The sequence below is a fragment of the Carassius gibelio genome, chromosome B3 (genome assembly GCF_023724105.1).
Source record: "Carassius gibelio isolate Cgi1373 ecotype wild population from Czech Republic chromosome B3, carGib1.2-hapl.c, whole genome shotgun sequence".
In the NCBI taxonomy this organism is placed as follows: Eukaryota; Metazoa; Chordata; class Actinopteri; order Cypriniformes; family Cyprinidae; genus Carassius; species Carassius gibelio.
The window spans coordinates 53,067,654-53,080,496 of NC_068398.1; the positions used below are offsets into that span (position 1 = coordinate 53,067,654).

At 36.1% G+C, this 12,843-nt stretch overlaps 1 protein-coding gene across 1 annotated transcript; it reads right to left on the reverse strand.

Moving 5' to 3' along the window:
* Nucleotides 1-6,216: 6,216 nt before the first annotated feature.
* On the reverse strand, nucleotides 6,217-9,725 carry LOC127953100 (uncharacterized). The gene is made up of 6 exons (XM_052551994.1): nucleotides 9,671-9,725; nucleotides 9,126-9,310; nucleotides 7,517-7,671; nucleotides 6,857-7,308; nucleotides 6,538-6,743; nucleotides 6,217-6,435 (listed from the first exon to the last, which is right to left on the reverse strand). The coding sequence occupies exons 1-6, from the start codon at nucleotides 9,723-9,725 to the stop codon at nucleotides 6,220-6,222; spliced, it is 1,269 nt and encodes a 422-aa protein (XP_052407954.1). The 3' UTR covers nucleotides 6,217-6,219.
* Nucleotides 9,726-12,843: the final 3,118 nt, after the last annotated feature.

The window sequence follows — 12,843 nt, forward strand, 5'->3', positions numbered from 1 at the left end:
TCCCCCAGAGATAACCAAGATGGTAATTGAGTTATTTTACTATACTACGGCTTAGCTAATTTAGTTAAGTATTAAAACTGGTTTAAGTGGTTATTTTTAACGTACTTTGGACACTTTACTAACCAAAATATTCATCAGTATATGGTCTATTACTACTGGAATTTTTATAAATACTGTATATTGGTAGCTTGAGGCACACATATTGATTATAGCCTACAGGAGTTTTTAATTGAATGTCATGAAAAAGGAGTGAAACTTATTTGTACATTTTAGTGACTGAATTTTGCAAATCATCTAAAAAATTTAGGGATAAAATAATTTGTATAGGAATTGCAGCTCAAAGTTCTTTACAAAAAAGTATCCCTGCACCATACTCTTCATAGACAATGTGTAAAATAAATAAATAAACAAATAAATGTGTGATAATTAAATAATGAAAGGGATGTGTGATAATTAAATAATGAAAGGGATTAAAAACATTGAAAAAATAGAATAGAGAGTGCATAAATCAAAGAGTTGCAGGAGCGAATAAATTTGAAAGTGCTAAAAGAATAAAGTTAATATTAGTTGAAGGCTACAGTGAAGAGGTAATTTTGTTGCTTTGCTAAGAGGGTTAGAAATAAGACAATAAAGATATAGTAGCATGTTTAAGTAAGATTGATTTTAGCCTGCACTGATTTACTCACAATCTCCTTTTTGTTTACTTTGTGTTCATTTTCAGGACTTTTTGTATTTTTGACCTTTGAAGATGGATACACAGCAAAGATTTTTAATCTCTGTGATATACTAAACAAAGATGATAAACCCATCGCTTGCTTTAGAGATCTGACACCAGGAGAAGAAGTACTTGCAAGATGGTCTGACAATAAGTTCTACAAAGCTACAGTAGACTTCACTGGAACAGCTGACAAAACGGTGGATACCAAGAAGGCGACAAAGAAGGACATGAAAAAAAGAGATGCAGCTGCACAAAGATTCTACAACCTTCCATCCCTACCTCAAGCAGGCCAGTCCACCTCTGCACAGGATCACCTAAATACTGTGGACCAAAATGTCATTCAGCCTCCAACAACCTGGCCAGTGTACCAGCCTCCACCTACAGGGTCATTTCTACCTGTCCAGCCACAGCACCAGCATGCAACTGCCTGGCCACAGTACCAACTTCCAGTTTCCCAATCATCACCAAATACGCCACAACATTACCAGCATTCAACATTCCAGTCGCTCAACCAGTATCAAACTACTCTGTCTGCAATTCCACACAATTCCAGCCTTTCGCAGTATTCCAAGCATCACCAGCCTCACACAGCACTACCCACACCTTCAGACCAAACACAACAGCAGCCTGTTTTGGCAGATTTGGATCAGCGAAGACAGCCACCAGCTCCTACAGCCAAAGAAAGCTTCCTCAAAATGTTGTACAGTCCTAATACACATCAAAAACCTGCTGTTCTTGGGGACCAGAGCCAGACAAGCACCTCTGAACATGAGACTTCAAGCTCATCTGCAGATGCTTTAATCATCGAGCGTGATCCAATTCCAGAAAGAGAACCATGTTTCATTTCGCCTGAGTCAGCAGAAGACAGATCATGGAAGCCATGCGAAGCATGCAAGACAGAGGTGGAAAAATTAGTGGAGGAAAAGGCCAAACTGCATGATGTGCTGTGTGGTATAAGTAAGTATGTTTTGTCTCTCTGTTGCAAAGCAATTACTTGTTCTTTTAACACTTCTTTTTTTTCTCTCAAAGTTTTTCTAACACACCTAATATCTATTCAGAAGAGTTGTGTAAAAAAAACGTGGGTAATAATCTAGTGTATTAAATTGTGCAACATAAAATTGTAATTATGTTTTTATATTGGTATATGTTTTAAGTTCTACTACATTGTCTTACTTTGGACATTGGGAGTTATTTGATGCTTAAGCTAAATCTTAAAAGCTTTTAACAATTTGGTAAAACTCTTATCCAATCATGAAATCTTTTGGACTTTTTAAAAACTTGTCTTTTGTTTTGTTTTTTTTACTTTATGCATGCTGCTGTGTCCCTGTAAGGTAATATACATCTTTTGTGTCACAGGTTGTGAGCACCTCGAGGCATTCAGAAGTTTCCTGGACAAAGTGGAACAGATCCAACCTCAGGCTGGTGTTTGGGCTCCAAAAGGCAGATCTCGGCAGCAGGAGCTATATCCAGGAAGTGGCCTCTTCTTGTCCTCGACTCACCTGGCTGCAATCCATGCAACCGCAAAGAAGGACTGCCTTCGCTTGTTCCATCTTCTTTTTGATGAATTCTTTACTGCAGAGGAGTGCCAGAATGCTGTGGCATTTGGGAAACACGGAAAGGTGCCAGATGGGAAGAGAGTCCTGGATAAGTTCAAAGTCAATGCAATTCTAAGTAAGTATGTTGCTCATGTGGTTGTTAACAATTTGTGGAAAAAGTTATGAAAATTAATTGGTAAAAAATGTGTGGGAACCCAATAAGAGGTGTTGGACCCATATATCAAATAACTACGTTAAATGTTATGATTGTTTCACTGTCCTCACAGTTTTGCTGCATTTCCTTATGTGTGATCAATAGAGATATTACAATGTGAATTTTGTCGTATCAGGATGAAAAAAGTTGTTAATACTGTTGTGGTAACTGCGGTTACTCAATGCAATCTGTAATTTGTGCTTTCTTTTCTTTTATTCTTGCAGCTTATGTCATGCGATGTAGTACACTGGATGGTTGGACACCGGTTGAAAAAAGTAAGGTCAAGAAAGCCTTCATAAACAAATGCCGCATCAGGGCCACAACACTGTAAATATTGGATGGGGCACACAGAGACATTTGTTGAAATGACAATGTTCACAAAAAGTACTTGTTTTCAAATTATGTATATTGGCGTCAGAGACTCAAGTTTATTGTTGTGAATTGTTGTAAACCTGACCTGCCACTGCTCATAACATTGTTAAAATTGTTATTGTTTTAAAAACAGAATTAAAAAAAAAAAAATCACTTTAGTTCATATTTTGTAATGACCATGTTTAAACAGTTTTTGCTGTCTTCAAAATGTCTTTAAATTTGTTAATGTTATTTTGATATAAATAAAGATTCAAATTCAAATTTCTTTATTTATTTATTACATAAACTAATCTGCCATTTGCTAAAGATTTTTAAAGCCTGATGGTTGTGGATAGATCTTCTGTCTGTCCTGCAGTGAAGAGAGAGTAGCATTCCCGTCCGTTTTTTCTTTGGTCCATCAAGATGTTCTGAAGTGGATGATCTGTGTTGTTTAGAATGGTGAATCTAGTCTTGTAGGAGGAAAAGGTCATATGATTGAATTAGTAATTCATGTGCGTGCGTGTGTGTTTGTGTGCATGAGAGGGTAGAGTGAGCGAGAGACTCGGATATTGCTCCATAGTAGCTCCAGTATTGCTCATTTTCTTTTTCAAAGGAGAAATAAAGGAGTCATTAAAAACACAGAATTGAGATTAGCAAGGCATCTCCTTTTAGTCTCAGGTATGACTCCCTCTGATTATTCTGTCTCACCTATTGCTCCTAGTGAATTTTAGGAGAAATATATGAGAAACATTTTAGACAAAATATAGATTAAAATAAGGCTTAGATGAGAATCTCAAATTTGTCTCCTGAGCTATAGAAAAGCAAGCTTTGAGCAGTAAAACTTTCCTCTGGGTACTGCTAAAAATAGGAAACAAAGTTGAAATCATGTGTCTATTCTTGGAACAGGTAAAGACAACAACAGTTTCATGGTAGAACATGAGCAGTTTGAAGGCTAGCCGAGTAAGGGAAATAGCCTTCAGATTTTAAAATAAACTCCCCGGGACAGTTCCATTCTTCAGTTCCACGTCTGCAGTTGGTCGTCGTTTGTGGCTCGATTAGGTTTTTACTTTGGTGAGAGAAAAACACAGACATCCATGTATGGATTCACTACAGAAGGCCTTTATTCGTCCCCGGGAGCCGTGTAAAAAGCATGTTTTATCATGAATCCATACATTTAATTTGACGACTTGTGGACTGTTCAACTGCAACACCCACTGGCTGCAATAGTATAGTTTTGAATAGCCAGGACAATTTTTTATATAACTCCAACTGGATTCATCTGGAAGAAGAAAGTCATATATACCTGGGATGCCTCAAGGGTAAGTGAAACAAGTTAATATTAATTTTTGTGTGAACTAACCCGAAGTCTTTGTAAAATTCCTTTTCCTTATCAAGTGTGCAGCATTCTTTTTTTACCCTCTGTTTGGATGTGATATTTGAAACCCTCTCTTAACACCTATTCACATGGGATTAGTCTTACCTGGTGACCTCCAGTCATTTGTAATAACTGCGGAGGTTTTCCGCTATCTTAATCCCGCTTGAACCAACAATGTCTGTATTTTGTAAAGTAAAAATTCTGCAAATGACCTATAATATTTTCGGCGAACACGGAAGTCCTGTAATAATATTAGTCCCGTGTGAATCGGCATCTCTGTGATTTCGCCAACAATTGATGGATCGTATATCATTTTTCGTGGTTTTGGTCTATGTTTTCTTGACCCGGAATATCATTTGAAGGTATTTTTGAGAAACTACTTCCTTTAAATAAGGGGTCACCAAAAGTGTGCTTTATTCTGTGTAATTGTTGGCTGTCGTACAGTGTTGTATTGTTAACAAAAGAATGCATTGGGTCTAGGTAAATTACAAATGCTTTTCTTAAACTTTAGTTCAAGATTTCTGTGAAAAAAATTGTGTACCCTGATGAAATCCTACAGACCGTTTTTTGTCTGTTCCTGATCTGGAAACAGTGATTCACGCATTCATCTCTACACGTTTGGATTACTGTAATGCTCTATATGTAGGAATCAGTCAATCTCTCATTTCAAGATTGCAGCTGGTTCAAAACGCTGCAGCGAGGCTCTTGACTGGTATTAAGAAAAGGGAGCATATTACAGCTGTTCTGGAAAGGCTTCATTGGCTCCCTGTGAAATATCGTATACAGTATAAGGTTTTGTTATATGTTTACAAAGCTGTTCACGAGTTGGCCCCGGAATATATTAAGGATTTGGTGCTTATGAATTCTGGTAGATCTCAAAGGTCCTTTAATTGTTTACTGCTCGTTGTTCCAAGAACTCGTCTTAAAACTAAAGGGGATCGAGCTTTCTCAGTCGTTGGACCTAGGCTGTGGAATGCTCTTCCTCCTGATATAAGATCTGCACCGTCAGTTGATGTTTTTAAAACTCGTGTGAAAACGTATTTGTATTCTGTTTCTTTTAATTCTTGACTTTGTCATTCTATATTTTGTTTTTTTGTGGTTTCCTTGCTTTAGATGTACAGTCCTTTGGTCTACCTTGTAGTTGAAGGGGCTATATAAATAAATGAGACTTGAGACTTGAGACAATACATAAAGATATAGAAGAGCTTTTGCACTGTAATCAGATATACATGATACTCCGTTTATGCTCTTACTCTAACCCACGTTTACATTTGTTCCATTCTTTTGCATTGCCACTTTTTAATGAGGTTTGTGGATATATACTGGAGCAGTTGGACTTTTGTTTATGCTTTCCTTTGTTCCTATTTCCAGTCATCGTTTTGCCTATGTTTGTCCACGGCTATACACAGAGCTTCTATAAAACATTTGTCTAGATTTTTGTCACGGTTTAGAGTTTAAAGGGGTTGATGTTAGTTTCTGAAAATCAAAGCCTATCTCAAGAATTTGTGCAGTGAAAATGGACAAATTTCACAGAAAATTGTGTATATAGTGTATGACTGAAACATTTATTCATTTATAGTAAAAAAGAAAAAACAGAATATGAATCTGTCCTGTTGGAGGATATCAAACATGCTTTATGTTTGAGCCAGTTTATTGTTTTGTGATTTTTTTTCTTATTTAGTGCGTGATGTCCAGTTTTTCTCTTTAACCATTTAGTTAGCAAGTTTATGATGCCAAATGTTTTAAATCTGTTCATTATTTTTTTTATCTGTTCAAGGTTGTGTGTATTCCAACCTTTACAGTATTTTTATTTTGTTTTGTTACATTCTAAAATGCATTGATAATATGTAGTTGACCCCCCCCCCAATTTATACAACAATTTAATTATTTAATCACAGAAGGGAACAGAAAAATACAGAGAAAATAAAATCCTAAAAAGTTTTCACTTAAAGATTTATTAAAACAGCATCAGAAATATGAAACACATTTTCAGAGGCTGTTAGCCTGTTTGTAGTGTATCAGCTTCTTAAGGTACTACATTACTAATGGCAGCCCGAGCTTTAGGAGTGAAGGGATCAGGACTTATTTTGTTCAGCTCCACAATGACAGCATTGTAATGTTCTTTCCATTCATCTGGTGACAGTGAAGATGGGCTGATCTCCAGGAATTTATACGCATTCTTACTCTGCAAGCTAAAGATGCCCTTGGCATACAGGCAGGATTCACCGAAGACCTTCCAATGCTGAAAGATGTGAGGTGAAAATGAACCACACAGAAAATGCAATCAAAGTCAAATTCAGTTCTGTAAAGCTGTAACTGAACATTTACTCAGTGTGTAAGATACCTTCTGTGCTGTAGTAATAGATTCCAGAAAGATGTCCTTCATTTCACTATCCTCGATGAAGTGTTCATTAGCAAAGGTTTCTTCTTTGAGAGTCTCCAGCATTACACTCACCGATTCCCAGAACATCTTAATCTGAATCAGAATTTGTTGGATTCGGCTGAGGCAAGTATGGACATCTTCCAGATGGACAGGGTTGGGTATTAACTCTTCAAAAACAAATAAAGCAGACATTGTTTATTAATTAGGCTTCTGACAGTTTAAACGTGAATCATGAAATTTGTCAGCACAACTGTAGATCTTTTAAGTGAAAGCATCTCACTTTTTTCTATTGTTTTGCGTGCCAGTTCCAGCTGCTTGTCAGTCAACCTGACATGGATGCTCCATTCTAAGTTTTTCAGGTTTGACTTGTCATTGGAGAGTTGAGACAACTCGTTGGAAAGAGCCCGGATTTTTTCAGCAAGACCGGCGTCAATTTTAGAACCAAAAATCGCATTAACCAAGGGTCCAACGAAAGGAACGAGGGCAGTGAAGAAACCCCAACGCTTACGTTTTCTAGAAGCCTCTCTGATATAATTATGCAGTTCTTGGTTTTTCAGTGCAATCATTTCATCAATTTGTTTAATTTCTTCACTATTTTTCTTTAGTTTATTTTCTTCTTTGAGCACCGCTTCCTTCAGTGCCTGTATTTCTTGAAATATTTCCTCTGTGTCAGCCTTTACTTTATTCACGTCATTGGTGCATGTACCCACACTATCGATGTGTTTTTCATATCTGATGATGACAGATTTCAGATTAATTATCAGCTTAAACACAGTAAATGTTATTGATAGACTGAGACGTGTTCTGTTTCATTATATGTTGATATACATACAGATAACTTTTGGCAGTAGCCATATTAAACATAATCCAGATATACTCAATAAATCTCTCAAAAACTACCATTATTAGCAACATTTCAAAACATTTTCCAACATTTTACCTCTGCTCCATCTGTTCCACTTTGTCAACAATTTCAGTGATCCATGCTCTTGCTTTTTCCACGGACCTAATGGCCAAAATGCTTTTATCCTTTTCAACAGCAACCTTAAGTGCAGGCAACAGTGTGGTAACCAGGTTTTTACTTGTGGCAGCACACTGAAAAATAGCAAAACCACTTACATTATTTATCTATAAGTTTCATACTTTAAAACAGAGGTAGCCAACTTTGGTCCTGAAGAGCCTCAGTTCAGCAGAATTCAGCTCCAACCCTAATCAAACACTCATAAACAAGCTAATCAAAGTCTAAGGATTACTAGGAAGCAACAGGCAGGTGAGATTTTATCAAGATTGGAGCAAAACTCTGCAAGACTGTGGCTTTCCTGGGGCCACATTTATTAAATGTGCTTATGAACAGATTTGATCTTAGAGTGTGCGAAGGCTAAAATCCATTCCAATGTTAATATTTATAAAAACGGTCTTTATCGCCATGTCAGGGTTTGAGCAGGCGCACACACTTTTCCTTGTGGCAAAGTTGGAGTACTGAAGCTATTTGAACATCTGAACTGCAATAATAAATAAAAGCAGTGTATGAGCAAGCACCAAATTCATCACAAACAACAAAGATGCAGTGTAAGAAATTAATTGTGCAGTGTAGTCAGATTTTTTATTAACAGGAGTTTTTGCAAGATCAAACTAACCTTTTATGTTGAGAGTTCTTTACTTGCTTTCTGTATGCAGTTTATTCCACGTGTATTATTGTTTTATCATTTTATGTTTTACAAAAGAACTTGCAAAGTCTTTATTTACTACTAATGTGTAAAACAGAAAAAAAAAATGCATATACGCATCTCCGACGGCTTTGTCTGTGTAGCCCATAAGATGTCGTGCAATAACAATTTTAATACCATGGAGACCATATTCGTTTATTATGATATGAAATATCAAATTTATCTTTCAATAACCTTTAAGATAAAGTTTTGCAAGAACTTTGTGATACAATCTTTTTTATTAGGTGTATTAGCAACTGATTTTAAAAGTCTTTTTATAACATTTTTTACTTGAATTTCTAGTTTATTCTTACTTTTGGAAACCTAAATGTTTTACAATTACAACTACTACTACTAGCCTACTACTATTATTTCTGTTATTTCTAGATAGTCATTTGGACTCGTTATTCTCAAGCATAGAAATTTGGATATTTGCGTGTGCTCTTTTATGTGGTAATGATATTAATTAGGGGGCGTTTACAAGGTGGAGATCTGACATCAGTCAGCTGCACACAATTTCAAGATCATTTGCGATTTATGAATGTCACATCTGGAAGAGAGGCGTACACACGTGTTTTTGTGCGCAAAATCATTTTCTCTGAATAGGCCCCCGGGACTGATGTTTGGTACCTCTGCTTTAAAACATAGAAAGTGTTTAAAACCAATTTAGTCGATCATATAGCAATATTTATTAAATGTTCTTCATATGGTTCACTGAAAGGTTATTTTGTGGCATAGCTGCAAAAACTTCTTTTTGAAACAAACATTTGTTTTAGTGTTTTAGATGTGGGTTGCTGAAACAGAAATGTCTGAAAAACTTAACCTTCAGCAGACTGGCTTTACCTTCAGCAGAAGAGCTTCAGAGGACCCAAAGAGAAGCTGGGATTCAACAGCACGTTCTCTAAGAATCCTCTCCAAATTAGGGAACTTAGCCAAACCCAGGTAAGCGAGATGGTAGAGCAAAGCCGTACGCCGAGCAGATGGAAGAAGCTCCGTAACAAAGTCGGGGCTATTTGCGATTACAAGCTCTGTAAAAATACAAATGTGACAGTTACTGCAAGATGGTTAAATTATCAATATTAAAATGTAAGGGGGTTAGATTTTATCAGGGAAAAAAAAATTATTACCCACCTTTGCTTTGTGACATTTTTTTTTCCGTGAATGAATGTCCTCTAAGTGCCTGAAAAACAACAGAAAAACACTATGAGACAAGAATCATTAAAAAGAGGGATGAGAGGCCAGTAAAAGTTACCTGTAAGTTTAATCTCTGTGTAAATGTATTTGCTTGTATTAGCATGGCGGAATTTATACGCTATGGCACCTCCTTAAAATTATTTGTCATACCTAAAAGAGATTGTCGAAAAACAACTTTAGAACTGAAGTTGTACCATCACCTTTGGGGATCCCGGTGGTTGGGCTACAGGCTCTGACTTGTATTTTCATAATCCCTCTTCTGGTAACTGTTATTCATACTGTACCAGCCCTGCAAAATTATGAAATCACACTTTGTATTTCCTTAAAGGGAGATTAATTGTTCTGTATCTTTACATTTTATTCCCTCCATTACAAGTCACACATACAGTTGCACTCAAAATTATTCAACCCTCAGAGATTGCAGTACTTTACAAATACACATTTTACTGACATATAAATATAATATTACATATTATCACTTTTAATATGTCATTTTTGAGATATAATTTTTTTTTTTAAACACAGCGGTCATAATTATTCAACCCCTAACACTGCTGTTTTTAGTCACTTATTTTTATGCTAGGGAACAAAATTGTCTTAAAACACATTTAAGCCTTTAGAATCCGAAAATAAACAGAATTAGCTTGGACTGTTACACATACATACATTTTCTTTTGCTCTCACAAAAGCTACAGAGAAGAAATATAGTAATCAACATTTTTGTAGTCCTATGACAACATTGGGTATTGTTTTTGTGTAAGGACAACTTAGATGAAAGGTTTTGATCCACTTCAAAGGTTGACTACTGTAGATGTATTCTATTAGAAAGGCTCAGGCTACATGAAGACTTTAAATACATTGAAAGTTCATAGAGACACAGCTAGTAGCCTTATTTCTTAGTTTAAAATGTGTTGTACCAGAAAACCCATGACAAAAAAAGCACAATATCAAAAAATGTTTGATTGGAGTAACTGAGAAAAACCTGCGATGTACAACCAAAGACTTGCAAGGTGACCCGACAAAAGGTGGAAAAACATTTCAATGCAGTGTATAAGAAAAACACTAGACAAGTATGGCCTTCATGTAGAGGCATCTTGCCGAATATCATTCTTGACCAAGAAGAACAAAAAGGCTGACTTGAACTTGCTAAATCTCCAGGAACCCTGTTACATCATATTACCTTTGTGTTTCATGTGTCAAACACAACTATGCAAAAAAACATTTATTTTTGGCCATATGACAGAGATCATATATTCTATTTGTCATATTTCTGATTTGCATAACACTGAAGAATATTCTGTACATCCTATACTGTATTCTAAAAAGATCTGATATTAACTTTTGCATTAGGGTTGCTAAATTCAGAAAATGAATATAAGGGACAACTTTGATTCTTTATAGGAAAATAAGGGACAATTGTGATTTTTTTTAATAGGAAAATATGGGACAGAATAAGGGATGTCCAAAATATTTGTTCTGTACTACATGACCATATCATTTCCATGTCTACAGTTAAGAATGTGTATAAAAGACCAATAATCAAATTTTTTGCTTAACCTATGTACAATTATTCTAAAAAAATAAAGTTTAATGTCATACAAAAAAATGTCACGCATGTTATACACAAAGCATCGGCCTGGGTAAATTTTACCTCTATAAAATTGTGACCGCACATGAGAAATTTAGGAGCTGAATATACTGTGAAATTTTATACAATATATGGCATAAAATATTTAAGTATAACAACTAAACCATTTTATAAGCGTTAGGGTGATAGCCGCTCGCTGTGAAGTGGGACCAACCAGGTGGCAGAGGATTCTGCAAGGTCTTAAACCCGTCCTTGAGTGGCTACTTTTGTAATTCAAACAATGATTTATGCAAAAAGAATTATTAATTTGTTATTTGTATGGTCTAGATCAGCCCTTCTCAAAGACCGGACTCCGGTCCAAATCTAACCTGGGAGGGAATTCGATCCAGACCCACCTCCACTTTGTATTTCAAGTCCACTACTCGGATCACTCAGACCCGTGGCGCGCGCACACACACACACACACACACCCACACACACACACACACACACAGGGGAACACGAACCAGTGGTACAGTTTTGACTGACTTTATGTAAGACAAAGTGCATAGCAACTAGAGACATTTTGGATAAACTTTTATCTTTCATTCAATAGAATAATGTCACCGGTTTCGCCTCGCGAGAGCAAGGTTTTTGAACAATATGAACAACATATGAACAAGAATAGCGTATGCTGTTTTTTTCAGCAGGGTAGTTCAGAAAGTAAATGCAAGTACAACTTAATGACAATGAATATTATTGCATATATAAAGTTGAATTGATATATATAAAGTTATAAGCATGTTTATGAAAAACAAGTTTTGTATTAACAATTATTTCGGACCTTTTCACGTTCATGAGAATTCAGATTTGGACCTTTGAATGTTAACTTTGAGAACCCCTGGTCTAAATTGTCATACGGCGTATGCCTGCGAATACGGGACAAACTCAGTTTCATATTTTTCTTGCCTCATGGGTTAACATCTTTAGAAGCAAAGCAATTCAACATTAATTAAACAGTGTGTCTGCGAAACGTAGAGGTACCATCGTAGTAGTTTGGTGCGAGCGTGAATGTCATGGCAAAGTACCTCAAGCTGGAAATACTTAACGTAACGTGTAAATGCACAGAACTAATGTAAATCAAGCAAGCGAATATGTATAGGCCACGAAGAGTTGGCAAAATGACACGTTAGCGGACCAGAGGGAGTAATATGGAATTAATTTTTTGCACAAAATAAATTCAAGCACTTTCAGGGACCTGTATCTGTGTATGTTTATTTTCAAAAACTTTCCAGGGCCTTGAAAAATTTTTCTCAGATTCACAAACTTTCAAGGATTTCAAGAACCCGTGGGAACCCTGACACAACCCTAGGTGTTCGTTATGGGTGGAACATATCCTGGCCACTTTTACCAAGGCAATTTCTGCAAACATATTCATTGCTTGCCCTTCCCATGCTGCCATTGACGCTTTGCTTTGGGGAAAGTCAAGAGCACAAAGTGTAGAATTTAGGTTTATGTCAGAACATTGGCTAAATCAAATGTGAGTCATCAACAGGTCATTACAGAAATGTCTGGCAGAAGTCCCAATCAGTTTACTGAACTTTTTATTGATTTACATTTAAAGAAAATAAACTAGATGATACATTTTTGTCTTGCACTGTAAGTTAAAAATTAGATTTACATCTTGAAGTTTGAAAGTTTTAAGGTCATAGAAGCACAGACACAAGGATGGTATATCTATCAATTAATTGATGGTCTAATGGCGTAACAATATCCAAAGTTTAAACATGTTTTAATGTA

Excerpts from the sequence above, each read along its gene's own strand:
- LOC127953100 (XM_052551994.1), bottom strand. The coding sequence starts at position 9,725 with ATGAAAATACAAGTCAGAGCCTGTAGCCCAACCACCGGGATCCCCAAA. Across the intron at positions 9,311-9,670 it reads CGGGATCCCCAAAGGTGATG|AGCTTGTAATCGCAAATAGC; the intron begins GTACAACTTCAG and ends GTATTTTTACAG. Across the intron at positions 7,309-7,516 it reads GTGGAACAGATGGAGCAGAG|ATATGAAAAACACATCGATA; the intron begins GTAAAATGTTGG and ends TGTCATCATCAG.